Source organism: Sinocyclocheilus rhinocerous, unplaced genomic scaffold, assembly GCF_001515625.1.
Source record: "Sinocyclocheilus rhinocerous isolate Xijiao unplaced genomic scaffold, SAMN03320098_v1.1 scaffold1405, whole genome shotgun sequence".
Lineage (NCBI taxonomy): Eukaryota > Metazoa > Chordata > Actinopteri > Cypriniformes > Cyprinidae > Sinocyclocheilus > Sinocyclocheilus rhinocerous.
The window spans coordinates 1512967-1527171 of NW_015645543.1; the positions used below are offsets into that span (position 1 = coordinate 1512967).

Here is a 14205-nt window from a genome sequence, read left to right on the forward strand (position 1 = left end):
TGAATTTGTATTATTGGTTGTTAAAGTGTAGCTTGTAGCATGTGATAACACAAACTATTACTCAAATCAAGTGCTCAGGCAGAATAGATTTTTTATTTTTTTTGGAAACTAGACTTCTCTCTAGTGATTATGCTGGAATTCTCCAGACGTCTCTGGTGGTCTCAAAAGGACCACCTTGTAAATATTAGATTAAAATAGTTTTACTTCAATTAATTAAATAGCAATTTAACATATCAAAATTATGACACTGCTGCACTATTTTAATTGTTAAATAAGTACAGAAAGGTCACAAACACAGACTCGCTACTGACATTTGATACATTTAAAACTACTTACCATTCATACTTGTTGATCTTATGTTAGATAATACTTTAGGAAACTCAACAGTCTTCAACAAAAACATGGAATTTGTACCTCAAGCTCAGTAACAGAACACCTAAGTAAACCCTATTCATAGAAAGTACCATGATATCTATACAAAAAGTCTAGATACTTCTATCACTCGACTGAAATAACACGACGCGTGGAGAAAATCTGCCTTTAACAAAGAAAAAGGCCTGGGAGAAAATGTGAAGTCCAAGTTATTAACCAACCAATTTGATTCAGGGATAAAAATGGAACACGGTGACAGAGACAGAGAGAGAAAAGCAATTAAGACGACATGAATGAGATGGAGCGAAGAGCAGTTTGAGAGAGAGAGGTAGAGAAAGACCGGGAGTGAGGGAAGGCGGGATGAGAGTACAACGACGTATGCGCATTGCATTCCTCTGCTCGTAAACAAGGTCGTGGTATTAACGATAATGGTTGAAGACCGTCTCGGGAGAGAAGAAATCGTAAAAAAAAAGTCACTATTTTTGTTATCTTTGTGCACAAAAAGTATTCTCGTAGCTTTGTAAAATTACGGTTGAACCACTGATGTCTCGTGGACTATTTTAATGATGTCCTTACTACCTTTCTGGGCCTTGAACGTGTTACTTACATTGCTGTCTATGCAGGGTCAGAAAGCTCTCGGATTTCATCAAAAATATCTTAATCTGTGTTCAGAAGATGAACAAAGGTCTTGTGGGATTGAAACGACATGAGAATGAGTAACTAATGACATAATTTTCATTTTTGGGTGAAGTATCCCTTTAAAAAGAACAGGATGTTTATAAGCCACAAAATACTAAGAATAAGTCCCAACCTTTGCTCCTAGCCCAATAAAAATGCAAATGAAAGACAAAGTTACAAAGTAAAGCTTTAAAACATTCCATCTCGGTCCAAACGTTTACTGTAAGATTGACCTACATGTCAGAGACAAAAACGACAATTGTTTTAATGCCCAAGGCCCGATAAACACTGGAGAACGACGGAATTTGCTGTGAGTGAGTGATCGATGGGGCGTGAGGACGCCATCTCGCGTAGACAAACCGGTCACTATGGATACCGCCCACTGTGCACGAGCCGGAGTGCGGTGTTGTGGTCTGACCTCTGCCTGCATGTGTCCCCTACAGCTGCAAAATGATACACAGCTGAAGCCCGTTGCTAAAAGAAGGCAACTGCGGTCGTGACAGGTGTGCTCGCAGACACCCGGACAGTCAGGGACAGAATGAGTTTGACTGTCAACGAGAATCGTGCCTGTAGGAAAATCTTGTTTAAAATTAACTGCAAGGTTGCAGGTATGACCAGCTGAAAACCGCCTTAGACCAGCTGGAAACCAGGTAGCAAGCTTACATTGAATTTGTTTTATTTTATTTATTTATTTATTTTAACAGAGATGCGTTAGCAAGCAAAATGCAAAATCAAATAAGCGCCTAACAATGCAAATGTCAAACTTGGGTCACTTAAAGTTACATAAAATACTTGTGATGAAGTTACCAGAAACTGTGAATTGCTAATCTGGCTCACAAACTTCTAGTTCAGTCCATTTTCAGATTAACTTTCAGTCAACAAACGAAGCAAATAAAAACAAGCTCTATTTTTCTGCTACGATCACGCTTAAAAAAAACAAACAAACAAAGAGCGCAACATTTGGCGTGGATTACGAGCTGGCAAACAATGACTAGCATTCCACTGCCAACATAAATGTCAAGGGGTTACTTCGAGTATCCGACTATTCTTTAAAGACGTGAGGTTAGAAATAAATGTTTATTTATTTATATATATAAAAAACCGACTGTTTGTTTTTCAGTTTCTGCTAGGATGTTTCCATGGCAGCTGAATCTCAGTCCTCGTGCGAGATTCCTGCGTTCACACAATCAGCGTAGTTTGAGGGAAAATAGCGGACTTGGTACAATTAAGATGGCTAGATTTGGGTTCTAGAGGAAATATTTGTAAGGTATCCATAATGAAATCGGCTAAACCTAAGTTTTAGAAACTTTTTGTGGCACAAACGACGTTGCACGGTGACGTTTTAAAGGACTGTCCGCGAGCCTGGACGGCGTCATGTTCACGCGCTCAATACTTTCCAACAGACCGCTGGATTCCCCCAAAGTTTGCCAAGGGCTTGCGCGCGCACGACACAGCAAATAAGGCACGATCAAACCTACCTGACATAAATGACAGCATGAGCAGGACTCTAACATTCAGTCCCGGGTGGATCGGGTTATTCCTGAGATAATGGGCAGTCATTGTCAGCGCCATATCACCGCTCGCGCTCCCGCTTCTCTCGTTCTCCGAAACTCTGAAAGCTCCTCAGCAACAACTCCATAGGGACAAGGCTGCGTCTGGACCGTACCACTCCGCCTTTCCGTTATGGGGGTGTGTAGTCTCACCTGAAGCGCAGTCCATGCAGATCATTATTTGCAAAACAAGATAACGGACAAAATTAGCTGGCTGATCATCAAGTTATATACTTATATAGATCATCAAGTTTATTTATATATACAGATACAAATTATTAATAAAATCAAATATAGCCTAGCCTAGTTGAAAGTAGCAATTTATCGGAGTCTGCAAGAAGATATTTCTTTTTTGTTTTACCGATATTTGTTAACACAAATTCGTGTACATTATGATTATATTTGTTGTATGTTACAAAGCATTGCATGCATGCAGTTTCACATGCATTTTTTCACTGTTATAGCGCCACCTTCTGTTTAATCGGGAGGAAAATGCATGCAAGCCCGTGAATAGCTAGAGTCCGCATGAAATGAAAATTCACCCCTGTAAATTTATGTTATTGTTGTAAAAATTTCGCAGCCAACAATCTGACTTTTACCTACCTTCAATTTTGGGTGCAACGCCCACATTTAAAAATCCGATCAACAACCAATGCATAAAACAAAGTTCATAGACTACACAATTTTTTTTTCAATAATAATTTTTGATAGTAACATATCGTATAATCATATATTATAGTATATAATAATGAAGAAAATATCTGTCGCTACTTCCATTTCTGAGAAACGCTGTTGTAAGTGGATTGGATCCAGCGCCAAAACACACTTATAGCCAATCAGCATTCAGGGGCGTGTCCACTCATGATGGGGGAGGTGCCTGTGTTGCAAAGCAAGTTTGTGAATTTGGGGGCGGGGCTATTAAGATTGGGGTGTGTTCCTTTTATAGGGGCCTGTTTGTTTTGGTGATTTTAAAAATTAACATATTTTCTCAGAAATCGCTTTTTTGCATCTTTAAGTTTCGCGACAGATGGCTACCGTTAACCTCGGGTAATAGCTGCAGACTCCTGACTGGTCATAATTTTACTATACAAATTTCCTCATATACTGCAAAAGCCTTTGGCTGAATTCAGAATTCAGTTCACATCAAATATAACATATTCAAAAGCATTCAAAATGTAATGCCAATTGTACCAATGAGCACATAATGTTATATAGCAACAATAAATGGCAACATTCCCGCCAAATTTGTGAAGTAAAGGAACAAAAGAATTAAAAGAAAAGCTGAGTTTCTATTTAACACTTCTGTTACTTAGTGGAGGGATTGTCGTCGTAAATTGTCCCACTTGTTGGTCCAGTCCCACAAATGGGCACTAATTTTCTGTTAGCATCAGACTTAATCCCCCTGTACCCCCTGCTAATCCACTCAGCCCCCTTTTTAAGATTTCATCTAGAGTCCAATCTGTGCTACTTGCCTCAAAGCCACAAGAAAACCCCTCACCCCATTGCCTTTACCTCTTGGTCTGAGTCTAATTGGGACATATAGAAATTAACACACTAATCCTACCGAACAACAAAAGCACTGGGCAGCTAATAGCTCCACCCCATTTATGCCGGATCAGCAATTTGTTGACTTTCTGTCCTGTCTCAATCCAACCAGGATAAGCTTTTGCTCACTCATTTATCTGGATGGTAGGAGCTAGAAAGCAAAGAAAGAAGTGAGGCTATACGCTACCCTGTTCCCCCCTACTGTTACTTTGATTTATTGGACAGAGAAATTAATATTTTATCTCCAGGGCATTGTTGATGACAACGTGCAAGAAAAAGTCTCAAAAAAAGAGGTTGATAACTGAAAACAAAAATAAAAGGGAGTATCTTTAAAGTAGATTTGGCCTTTATGAAGTTGTCTAAACTATTTCCCATGAGTCGCAATGCACCATCAACAAAGTCAGCTCACTCTGTTTCTGATATCTCCTCCATGAAAACAGCACATCAAAGACAGCGATCCCCAGACTCTCCCACCACCCCTCGGAAGAGAGCATTGCGTCTCATTCCTTCAGGATCTGTTTCTTTCAGCAGCATAAATGAACCGAACATCTCCTCGTCAACAATCTCACAGAGAGACTCCATCCATTCAGCAGAGGTTTTGTCCATCTGCACCCAAAAGGTTTGGTTTACAAAGACTCTGGCCCATCATCATCGTTCCTCCCGCTAAACCCTGAATCCCTTTTTTGTTGTTTGTTGACTCGGGTTTTTTCTAAGACAATCCATGAACCGAGCAATAAATTCTCTCTCTTTCTGGTCGTTAGACGCAGGCGAGTTTAGGTTTTCAATGTGAGGGATGCCTATTGGAAAATAATGTTCTGGGGGAGACTCCGGAAATTTATGAACATCTTTATTCGATGTTTTCTTCAACTGCTGTAATGTGTGCCAGTGTTTCACCTTACTGTTTGGACTGGAATTAATCTAAAAGCCAATTTTCCTGCTAACTCACTTTCACCATTTGTTAATTTGGAAAAGGTGGAAAAAAGTGAAGGAAAACTGGGCACACGTTCTCACCTGGCAGTGAGAGAGGGACTATTTATGAGCTACTCCAAGTGATTAAAAAATTCAAGGACTTACTCACTGGGTGACTGACATATATATATATATATATATACATATAAATTTTCTGAAATTGAGATTTATACATTATCTGAAAGCTGAATAAATAAGTTTGTTAGGATAGGACAATATTAGGCCGAGATACAACTATTTGAAAATCTGGAATCTGAGGGTGCAAATGAGGGTCCAAATGATACCCTTAACAATGCATGCTACTAATCACAAATTAAGTTTTAATATATTTATGGTAGGAAATTTACAAGATATCTTCATGGAACATGATCTTTACTTAATATCCTAATGATTTTTGGCTATTGCTACAAATAAACCCGTGCGACTTATGACTGCTTTTGTGGTCCAGGGTCAAATGCTATATATATATAAAATGTATTAAACTACAGTCATTTTTTGCAGATTTATCTGTAATTTAGTTTTTATGTTGTGCTTTATGACTGCTTTGAACATCAGAGAAACAGAAAAATAGCCAACATTTTATCTAATTTAGAAATATTTGGTTTGTATTTGAAACACCAGTTATGACCTTTGACCTTTAGTCTTTCTATGAATCAAATCATTACATTAATGTCATGAAAAAGCCCTAATTTGAAAAATATATGTCTAATTTACAAATATTTTCATTAGATAGCAACAAAACCCTTTAAATTAGTCACTGGGCAAGGTTCCTCAAAGAGGTTTTGTGTCTCTAATAGTGTGATGCTATGGTAACATTCAAATGGTAATGTATCCTGAACTCGAGTGATAGTGCAGTTGATTTAGTCCTCATCTTGCTCCAGAGGTTGTCTTGGAACCAGAACAAATGGACATGAAATGCAATTGCTCGAACCTGTCGTTTCAAACTCTGCAAAGTGTTTTTGTAATTTATCAAGCATTACGTGCCTAAAAGATTTTCCTCAATCTAAACACTTTAATGTTTAGTATATTTTACCTCCTGAAAACGCTATTTTTCACCCTTGCATTTTGTAAAACCGGGAAGTGCACCGAGGGTGTTGCCTGCTCCAGGAATGTTGCATGAGTCCTCAAGGACCCTTAAAAGAGGAGGTTTGGTGCACTCTCTTTTGTACCAACACGTCCTGACTTAACTCCCTCCGTGCACAGCACACTATAGTTTATTCAAGTAAATACACTACAGTATTTCATAAAGCTGCAGTTTTTAACATTTCCTAGACAAGTAACATAGAACAGCCCCTCTTGGAAAATAAATCATGTGTCTAATTTCATCATATAGCATGCCAGTAACCAGCACTCGAGTTGCAGGGAATGAAGGGTGTCTGATGCCGGCTGGAAGGATGGAAGAGCTGTTTATGCATTCGTGCTCTCAGTCTCATTTTTGTGTTCAACCCCATCACTCAATGTGAAGCGTTCTTTTTATTCTCATTCTTTTATTTTGGATTCAATAAACAAGTCTTTTGCTTTATAAATACAGAGTGCAAGATCAAAAACGAACTGTTTGCTGTCAGGGCCGACTATGGGCTTTCCTTTGATTAGTCCGGGAAACCCCAAATTACTTCAGTGTTCAGTCAACTCTGGGATGTTAGTGAAGTTCTGAAGTGGGATCCAGTGTCCAAATCCATGTAGTCCTAGATGAATTTCCATCACAATGGTCGCAGAGGGCAGTCAGTGATAGGATAAAACCAAACCAAGTTATATAAACCGTGGCAGAGTTTACTTTGTCCATTTAGCAAGCTGTTTCCCATGAAGATGTCAGAGTTTCCGGAATGATGACTTGTTTTTGACTCTTCTATTGTCTTCATGTCATTTTGACCAATGTTTGGTAAAGAATACACTAGAAATACCACATTGTTTTTGATACTGGAACCAGGATTCGCTAGGAACCAGCAATAGCTAAATAAACATAATTATTTTAAAAAAATGCTTTTACAATTACATTTACATTTTGTCACTTAGCAGACACTTTTAATCCAAAGCTACTTACAAATGAGGACAATAGAAGCTATCAAAACCAACAAAAGAGCAATAATATGCAAATGCAGAAAGTTTGTAATGTATTCATCATCATCTATTCAATCATATCTAATCTAGTTGTAGCCGACATTTTCTACCATTTTAAATATACTTTATTGATATTAAAAATGATATTGTAAAGTCTAGAAGGGAAGTCCTCACAAATAACATTTTAATAGAAGGTTAAAAAGTGTCAATATGAAATATACTTATTTAGTTGTGCATTTCATAAAATTTTCTAAGCATCGTTTGAAATTGTAGCTCTAAACTAAAAACCACATCGTTTGTAAATTAGGCCTAATAGCAGAATGAATTGTATTAAAATAAATGAGATATTAGGAAAATTAGTTTCTCAAAGTTCTTTAATAGATTTTTAAATCAAGTTGTCTCTACATCAATTTTCAATTGAATAAATCAATGAATGGTCAATGAAACAAACACAAGGTACATAAACAAACATAACGCTACAGAAGTGTTATTTCTACGCCAACTATTATTTGTCTTATATCGCCACCTTGTGGTTGTTCAATCATCAGTCAAGGTGTTTTTTTTAATCCATTTTCTGCTAAATCCAGACATCATCATTAACCTACAAGCCATGAATCAAACAATAAATAAATCTGATTAGATTCAAATCTGAAAGGATGAAGGAATGACATATGACCTTGGCTCTGAAGAGTTGACTGAAAAGTGATAAGTGAAAATAGAAAACTCTGAATGCCACAAAGGCAGACAACATCTCTACTGACATGATGGATACGCTGCTAATAAGCCCTTCAGCCCACACACACAGGAAACAACAGGTGGCGATTAGAGGAGATAGATGAGAGTCTTTGGAAGGCTGGCTCTGAAAAACCAGTCTGATAGGAGATTCATTACTGTTGCTGAGAATGGCAAGAAAAATTTAAGGAGACAAACAGGAGAGAGACGTGAATATATTTTAGTGATACTGCAAATATAGGTCTAGGGAGGTAAGGGAGGTCTTCACAAATCGCATTTTAATAGATTGTTTTAAAAACGTATTAGTGTGTAATATACTGATGTAGATTCTTTATCATGGATGACTGAGAAAAACAGGCTGAAAATGAAGAGGAAATAGTTTGAAATAAAATGATTGATTTTTTTACATCAAATTTTTTAATCATTTATGTCATGAAAACAAAATAAATGTAAAGTAAATAGAGAATCAAAACAAATATTTTTCACAGTTTATTTAATCACAAAGGCAGCATCTGTCTGTAATCATAACTCACACATATTGTCAACACAGTAAAAAAGGAGATTTTGATTAATGAAACAGCTGTTTTTAAAATAATGCAAAACTGGTTTAAATTTAAATCTATTTCATTAAATTGTAATTACATTTATCAATTACAAACAAATGTGAAGCCCTTGATCTAGAAAGTATTTATCCCTTTTTCCTGCCCTCGTAGTTTTGTATTTAATACTTATGCTTCATTTACATCAATTCTCACAGGATTTGTCCTATTAATCAAACAGAAATACAATTCTGTGCTTCAGTAGTAGTACAGGTTGTTGTATCAGAGTGCTTAAGATACTTTAAAGCTGTCTTGATGTGACTAGTCCTCTCGTAGATATGCATCTGGGACGTCTTCATCCTCCATTGCAGTGCTGAGAGCATTTTGAAGCCTCTCACTGTCCTCAGCTTTTGAGTCTTTGAGCTGTCTCTCAGCTTCCAGCATCTGCTGTTGAACATGTTCCACCTGGGACTGTGTGAGCTGTAGACTGTTCTGTGCTGTCACAGAAGCTTGGTCAGCCCCTGGAAAGGACAAGCATGGTTAAGCTATTTCTACATATGGCTAAAAGTGCAATAAAACAAATGACCACCAAGTGGAAGCAGGTGCCAAATTTCAACAGATCTATACACTGTCACGAAAGTGCGGACTCAGAGGAAGACCGCAAGGGTTTAGGGTGCGATTTGGGACAGGGCCTAAATCATACTTATTTCAAAGTAATATGATGCAAATTCATGTGCATTATGGCTCTATAATAACTGACAAGAAAACTTTTTGTTGACATGCCCTGTGGTGACAATAAAAAAATAAATTAAAAAATCAGTATACTAGATTCTAATCTAAAGGATCATGTGACAGGAGTAGACTGGAGTAATGTCTGCTGAAAATGTAGCCTTCCCATCACACATCACACTCCAACATACATTTAAAAAGATAAATTATTTTTAATTATTATAATATAATATTTTATAGATTATAATATTTTAATCAAATAAATATGAGACTTCTTTAAAAAAAACTTACTTATAAATAGCATTTATAAAATAAAATAAAATAATATAATAATTTTTATTATATATATAAACCAAAAATCTTCGACGTTCATAAAAAAAGGGTTAACCTAAAAGCCTTAAATGCCTGTTCCAAAAAAAATGAAAGCTACCTGCATTGAAAGCCGCCTCGGCTGCCAGCTTTGAGAGATTGATGGCAGTCATCCAGCAGGATTCAAATCGTTTGCAATCATTTCTCCTGTCAATTACCTAATTAAATTAAAAACAACTTTGCAATCAATTTAATTAAAAAGAAGGTATATAACCACAGTGTCACAAAAACACAACTACCACTAAATACAGCAAATTATACTTCTAATTTGAAAGCTTGTGAACAATAACTCACTGTATTTTTCAAGTCATTACCTCCTGACGCTGCCTAAGAATGACCTGCCAGATTGCATCCTCCTCTTCAGAAGTGAGTTTGCTGATGGAAGCCACATAGCGCTTGTGTATTGTCACAAGACTGTTTATAGCCTAGAGAAGATAAGTATGCTGGATGTTTTTGCGAATTTTTTTTTTTTAATCATGAAAATGAAAACAACTATTATAGTTTTGATTACCTTAATATAACCCGAGAAGGAATCAAGCAGTGCTAAAGTAGTTTGTGAGAGGTAAGTATTAGCACTGTCTGTGACAAGAGATGATGCTCTCCGCACCAGATCTTCATGGGTCAAATGTTCTGGTTTCTAAACAAGACAAAGAGGAAAGAGTGGTTAAGAGGTTTGTCAGATAACAATTTAGTGGAAATTAACACTAAAGAAGTTTTACATGCTGGATTGTAACATCACTATGTAGCAGACTGAACTCACAAATATTAATTAACTCAAGTTGACATTACTAGGTCATCATCATAGGCCGTTCAATCAAGCTATTTGATTAATATACATGAGCCAAGCTTTGGTAGGCCACTATTAATAAATTGAGGTCCTACACGGATGTACTTGACTAAAGTTGTATAATGTAGATGTTTCATGCTGTTTTATTGAAATGCTTTACATTTTCTCTGATATTTGCGCACACTATCTCCCATTAATGCTCCCATCGTTGCACACAAAATCTGCACAAATAATACGCAGGCTGAATCTCCATGTTAACCCTCATGTTGTGTTCTGGTCATTTTTACCCAGAGATAATTTTCTTTAATCCAAAAATGCTAGTTAAAGTTATAGCAATGGACTACAATTTACTGACTTTGCACACACATGTTGTAACAGCTTTCCCAATTATTCTTTTTTTGATAATTTTTGTATTTTTTGGGGTGATCTCCCCCCCCCACCCCCTCGCCCCAAGGAAGCAAAAAAATTGCTTATAAATTTCTCGATATGCTACTTTATTACCGGGGAAGTCGTGGCCTAATGGTTAGAGAGTCGGACTCGTAACCCAAAAAGGTTGCGGGTTTGAGTCTTGTACCGGCAGGGATTGTAGGTGGGGGGAGTGAATGTACAGCGCTCTCTCCCACCTTTAATACCATGACTGAGGTGCCCTTGAGCAAGGCACCGAACCCCCAACTGCTCCCCGGGCGCCGCAGCAAAAAATGGCTGCCCACTGCTCCGGGTGTGTGTTCACTGCTGTGTGTGTGCACTTTGGATGGGATAAATGCAGAGCACTAATTCCGAGTATGGGTCACCATACTTGGCCACATGTCACGTCACTTTCACTTTCACTTTCAAATAAAGAATTCAATCTTCTTTAAAGTTAATAAAGTAAATATAAAGTTTTCAATTAGCACAGGTTTTGCATTTCTTTTTAGAATTAATTGTTTGCAGGCCTCATCTGAGCTTAAGTGCCTCAGTTTATGAGTAAACATATTATCCACCAATATTATCCACAAAAAATACATCTGTTTCACTTAAAAACTAAGGGTGCATAATCTCAGATCAGTGAGGCCTACAAACAATCAATTCCAAAAAGAAACACAAAACCTATGCTAAATTAAAAGAAAACAAGTTGACAAAAAGATAGAATCCAAGATTTGGTGATAGTAAAGCATAATGTGAGATATACAAGCAATTTTTAAAAGGTAATTTTTTGACCGGGAATATACTAAATTAGGTCTTTCAGTACAGCACAAAGGTTGAAGATGTCAAACCTGAAATTTCAACAGTTTAACTTCAAGATACAATTAGAAATAAAATGTATTACGTTTAAATGATTTAAAGTGTAAATAAATGATAATAATAATAAAAAATAAACTCAGTTAACTGAAGGACTATTTCTTCCAATAAATGTACGAGTCTTCTAAAACTACAGTGAATTATATGTGAAGAATATAGCAATTCAGGAATGATGCTAGCCTATCTTTTGAACTCTGCACTTGTGTACTAAATATTAGCAGCTATTACAATCAAACAGTCTATATTCCAACCACAGTATCATGGCACAGACCTGGATGAAAGGAACAGCACACAGAGCACCTGTGACACTCAAGCTCATCCAGTTCTTCCTGAGGAGTGTGGGCAGCACTGCCAGTCTGCGGCTGCTCTGACAGGAGCTTCTGCTCATCAGGGAAGCTGCACAGCTAACGTACACAAAACATAATGACAAAGCTCATGTCAGGAATAAGATGTATGATTCAGTCACTCAGTTCAAGGACAACACTTCATATACACGACGGTTTAAACACATGAGGCTAAAATAAAACGGAAAGTAAGCTACAAAACTAAAATAAGAAAGTCATAATAAAACTAAAATAAGAAAGTTAGGAAGCAATGTACTACAGCTGTCAAAGCATCTGAGCGAATCTACAGACATGTTTATGTAACGCAGCTATTGTTCCGTTATTCATGACGGTACAGAAACCACAAATACACTACAATCAGGTTTCATGAAATTAAGTAAATATTGAAGAATGAGACACTTAAAAATATTATACACAACCTCAATCCAACAGCAAACAGTTTCCTTCTGTACGCCGCCATACTTGTTAAGATTAAGAATAAGAAATGAAATTCTCCCTCTATCGGTGTTGACGGAGAATTGCACCCTCAGATCCTGTTTAATAATAATGAGACTTATGAATATTTAAGAAGATTGAAAACATAGCGAATTACACTACTACTACTACTACTACTAGGCAGTAGGCTATAATAATAATAATAATTATTATTATTATTATTATGATTATTATTATTATTATTATTATGATTGATTATGATGATACTGCCTAAATTATACTGAGATAACCTTAAGAGGCCTACTCTTTTTTATACAAATTTTATTTTAGTCTGTGGTTATTAAAGGTTTTGTCAAAAGAAACTAATGGTAGCCTAAACTTTTTGTTTTTTTTCTACACCACCATTACAAGATCCAATTAAAATGTTAGGTTGTTTCAACCCAAGTTTGGGTCAAATATGGACTAACCCAGCTGTTGGGTAAAATTTTTACACAAAACAACAAAAACAATAAAAAATGTTAAAACAACCCAGCATTTTTAGTGTTACACAGCATTGAATTTTGTTAATGATCTGTAAGCCTCTTTTTGTTCATATATGCAGTTTTATTTTCTCTGCAGTCAAAAGGCCTACTGCCATAACTGCCACAACCAGTCCTTGCACTGCCATAACTGCCACAACCAGGTCTGCAAGTACACTTATTCTTTCAGCAGTGCCATGACAATTAATCCAAAGCTTGGATCCAGTTTTACAGGAACTGCAATGTGTTTTTGGTTTAACCTTAGCACCCCTCTCATATATGACCTGAATTACATTGCAACATGACAATAGGTCTATATTATTTCTCTATTTTCTCTTTCTGAATCAAGTAGTTTCTACATGCAGTTTTATGATTTAGGCCTAAAAAATAAACCAAAGATAGATTATTATTTTAGTAGGCCTATCTATTAGGCCTATTATTAGATACTAGTTATTGTTAATAATTAATTTTAGTTAGTTTCAGCAACTTTTCTGTATCCCTCACCCCCACCCCTTTTATTTATGTATTTATTTATTTAAATTTGTCTTGGCAAATGGCTGACATTAAAATGAGTTAAACATTTTTTATATATATTTTATTTATATTTATTTAATGTTTATTTTAGTTCAAGTAATTCATAAATTTTTTATGGTTTTAATTTCAGTTTTAGTTAACGATAACAACCCTAAAGGAAGACATGGATGCGTGTATTGAGTTCCAGGAGTTATCAAATTGATTTACAAACAATACAGTCTTTTACAAGAAGTAAATGCCTTTTTCTTGTGAATCTGTTGATGACTCACTTGCTCTGAATTACAACTCTGTTGGATGCCCACAGCTGCAGCCATATTCAGCTCAAGTGAATATAAGTGAGTCACATCCATATGTCATTTCTATTCATCGTGAAAAGAAGTGAAGCGAGTCTTGTAAGATTAACCCTTTATTAAAAATGTGTTTGTGAAGGATTTAGGCTCTGAGGACTATTAGTATAATCTCATCTCTGTCAGTCTTTATGGAAATGCCTATTCCCAAACAATCGTGTAAAAACAAACATATTTTTCAGCACAAAAAGTGAACATAATAATGAATTAACTTCGAGGCGAAGGGGAGTTCCAGTGGGGGTGTTTGTCTTGATACTCGAGAGCTTTCAAGTCACAAAAGACGCACTTCCTTTTCTAAAAAATCACAGAAGGGAAATATAATGATGATATAATGATTTGATTTAAATGATATAATGATTTTAAAAATGCAATGACATTTCATGAATGTCATCATGATGTTTTCTGTAATCATAGATCCTAT

At 36.2% G+C, this 14205-nt stretch overlaps 2 protein-coding genes across 2 annotated transcripts in view; both read right to left on the reverse strand.

The window, feature by feature from the left end:
* The window catches only part of nectin3b (nectin cell adhesion molecule 3b), a 45769-nt gene extending 42511 nt beyond the window's left edge, over positions 1-3258 (reverse strand). Inside the window, exons 1-2 of the mRNA XM_016510261.1 lie at positions 3204-3258; positions 2529-2753 (exon numbers count right to left, since the gene is read on the reverse strand). Coding sequence (XP_016365747.1) covers positions 2529-2622 — 94 coding nt within the window. The 5' untranslated portion in view covers positions 2623-2753; positions 3204-3258. The remainder of the gene's footprint in view (positions 1-2528; positions 2754-3203) is intronic.
* Positions 3259-8388: 5130 nt separating this feature from the next.
* Positions 8389-12439, reverse strand: diablob (diablo, IAP-binding mitochondrial protein b). Its single transcript, XM_016510169.1, has 6 exons — positions 12370-12439; positions 11878-12010; positions 10053-10178; positions 9856-9966; positions 9603-9699; positions 8389-8964 (listed from the first exon to the last, which is right to left on the reverse strand). Exons 1-6 carry the CDS (start codon positions 12408-12410, stop codon positions 8765-8767), a joined length of 708 nt encoding a protein of 235 aa, XP_016365655.1. The 5' UTR covers positions 12411-12439; the 3' UTR covers positions 8389-8764.
* Between the last annotated feature and the right edge of the window lie 1766 nt (positions 12440-14205).

Excerpts from the sequence above, each read along its gene's own strand:
- diablob (XM_016510169.1), bottom strand. The coding sequence starts at position 12,410 with ATGGCGGCGTACAGAAGGAAACTGTTTGCTGTTGGATTGAG. Across the intron at positions 12,011-12,369 it reads CTGTTTGCTGTTGGATTGAG|CTGTGCAGCTTCCCTGATGA; the intron begins GTTGTGTATAAT and ends TGTGTACGTTAG. Across the intron at positions 9,700-9,855 it reads TTCTTAGGCAGCGTCAGGAG|GTAATTGACAGGAGAAATGA; the intron begins GTAATGACTTGA and ends TAATTTAATTAG.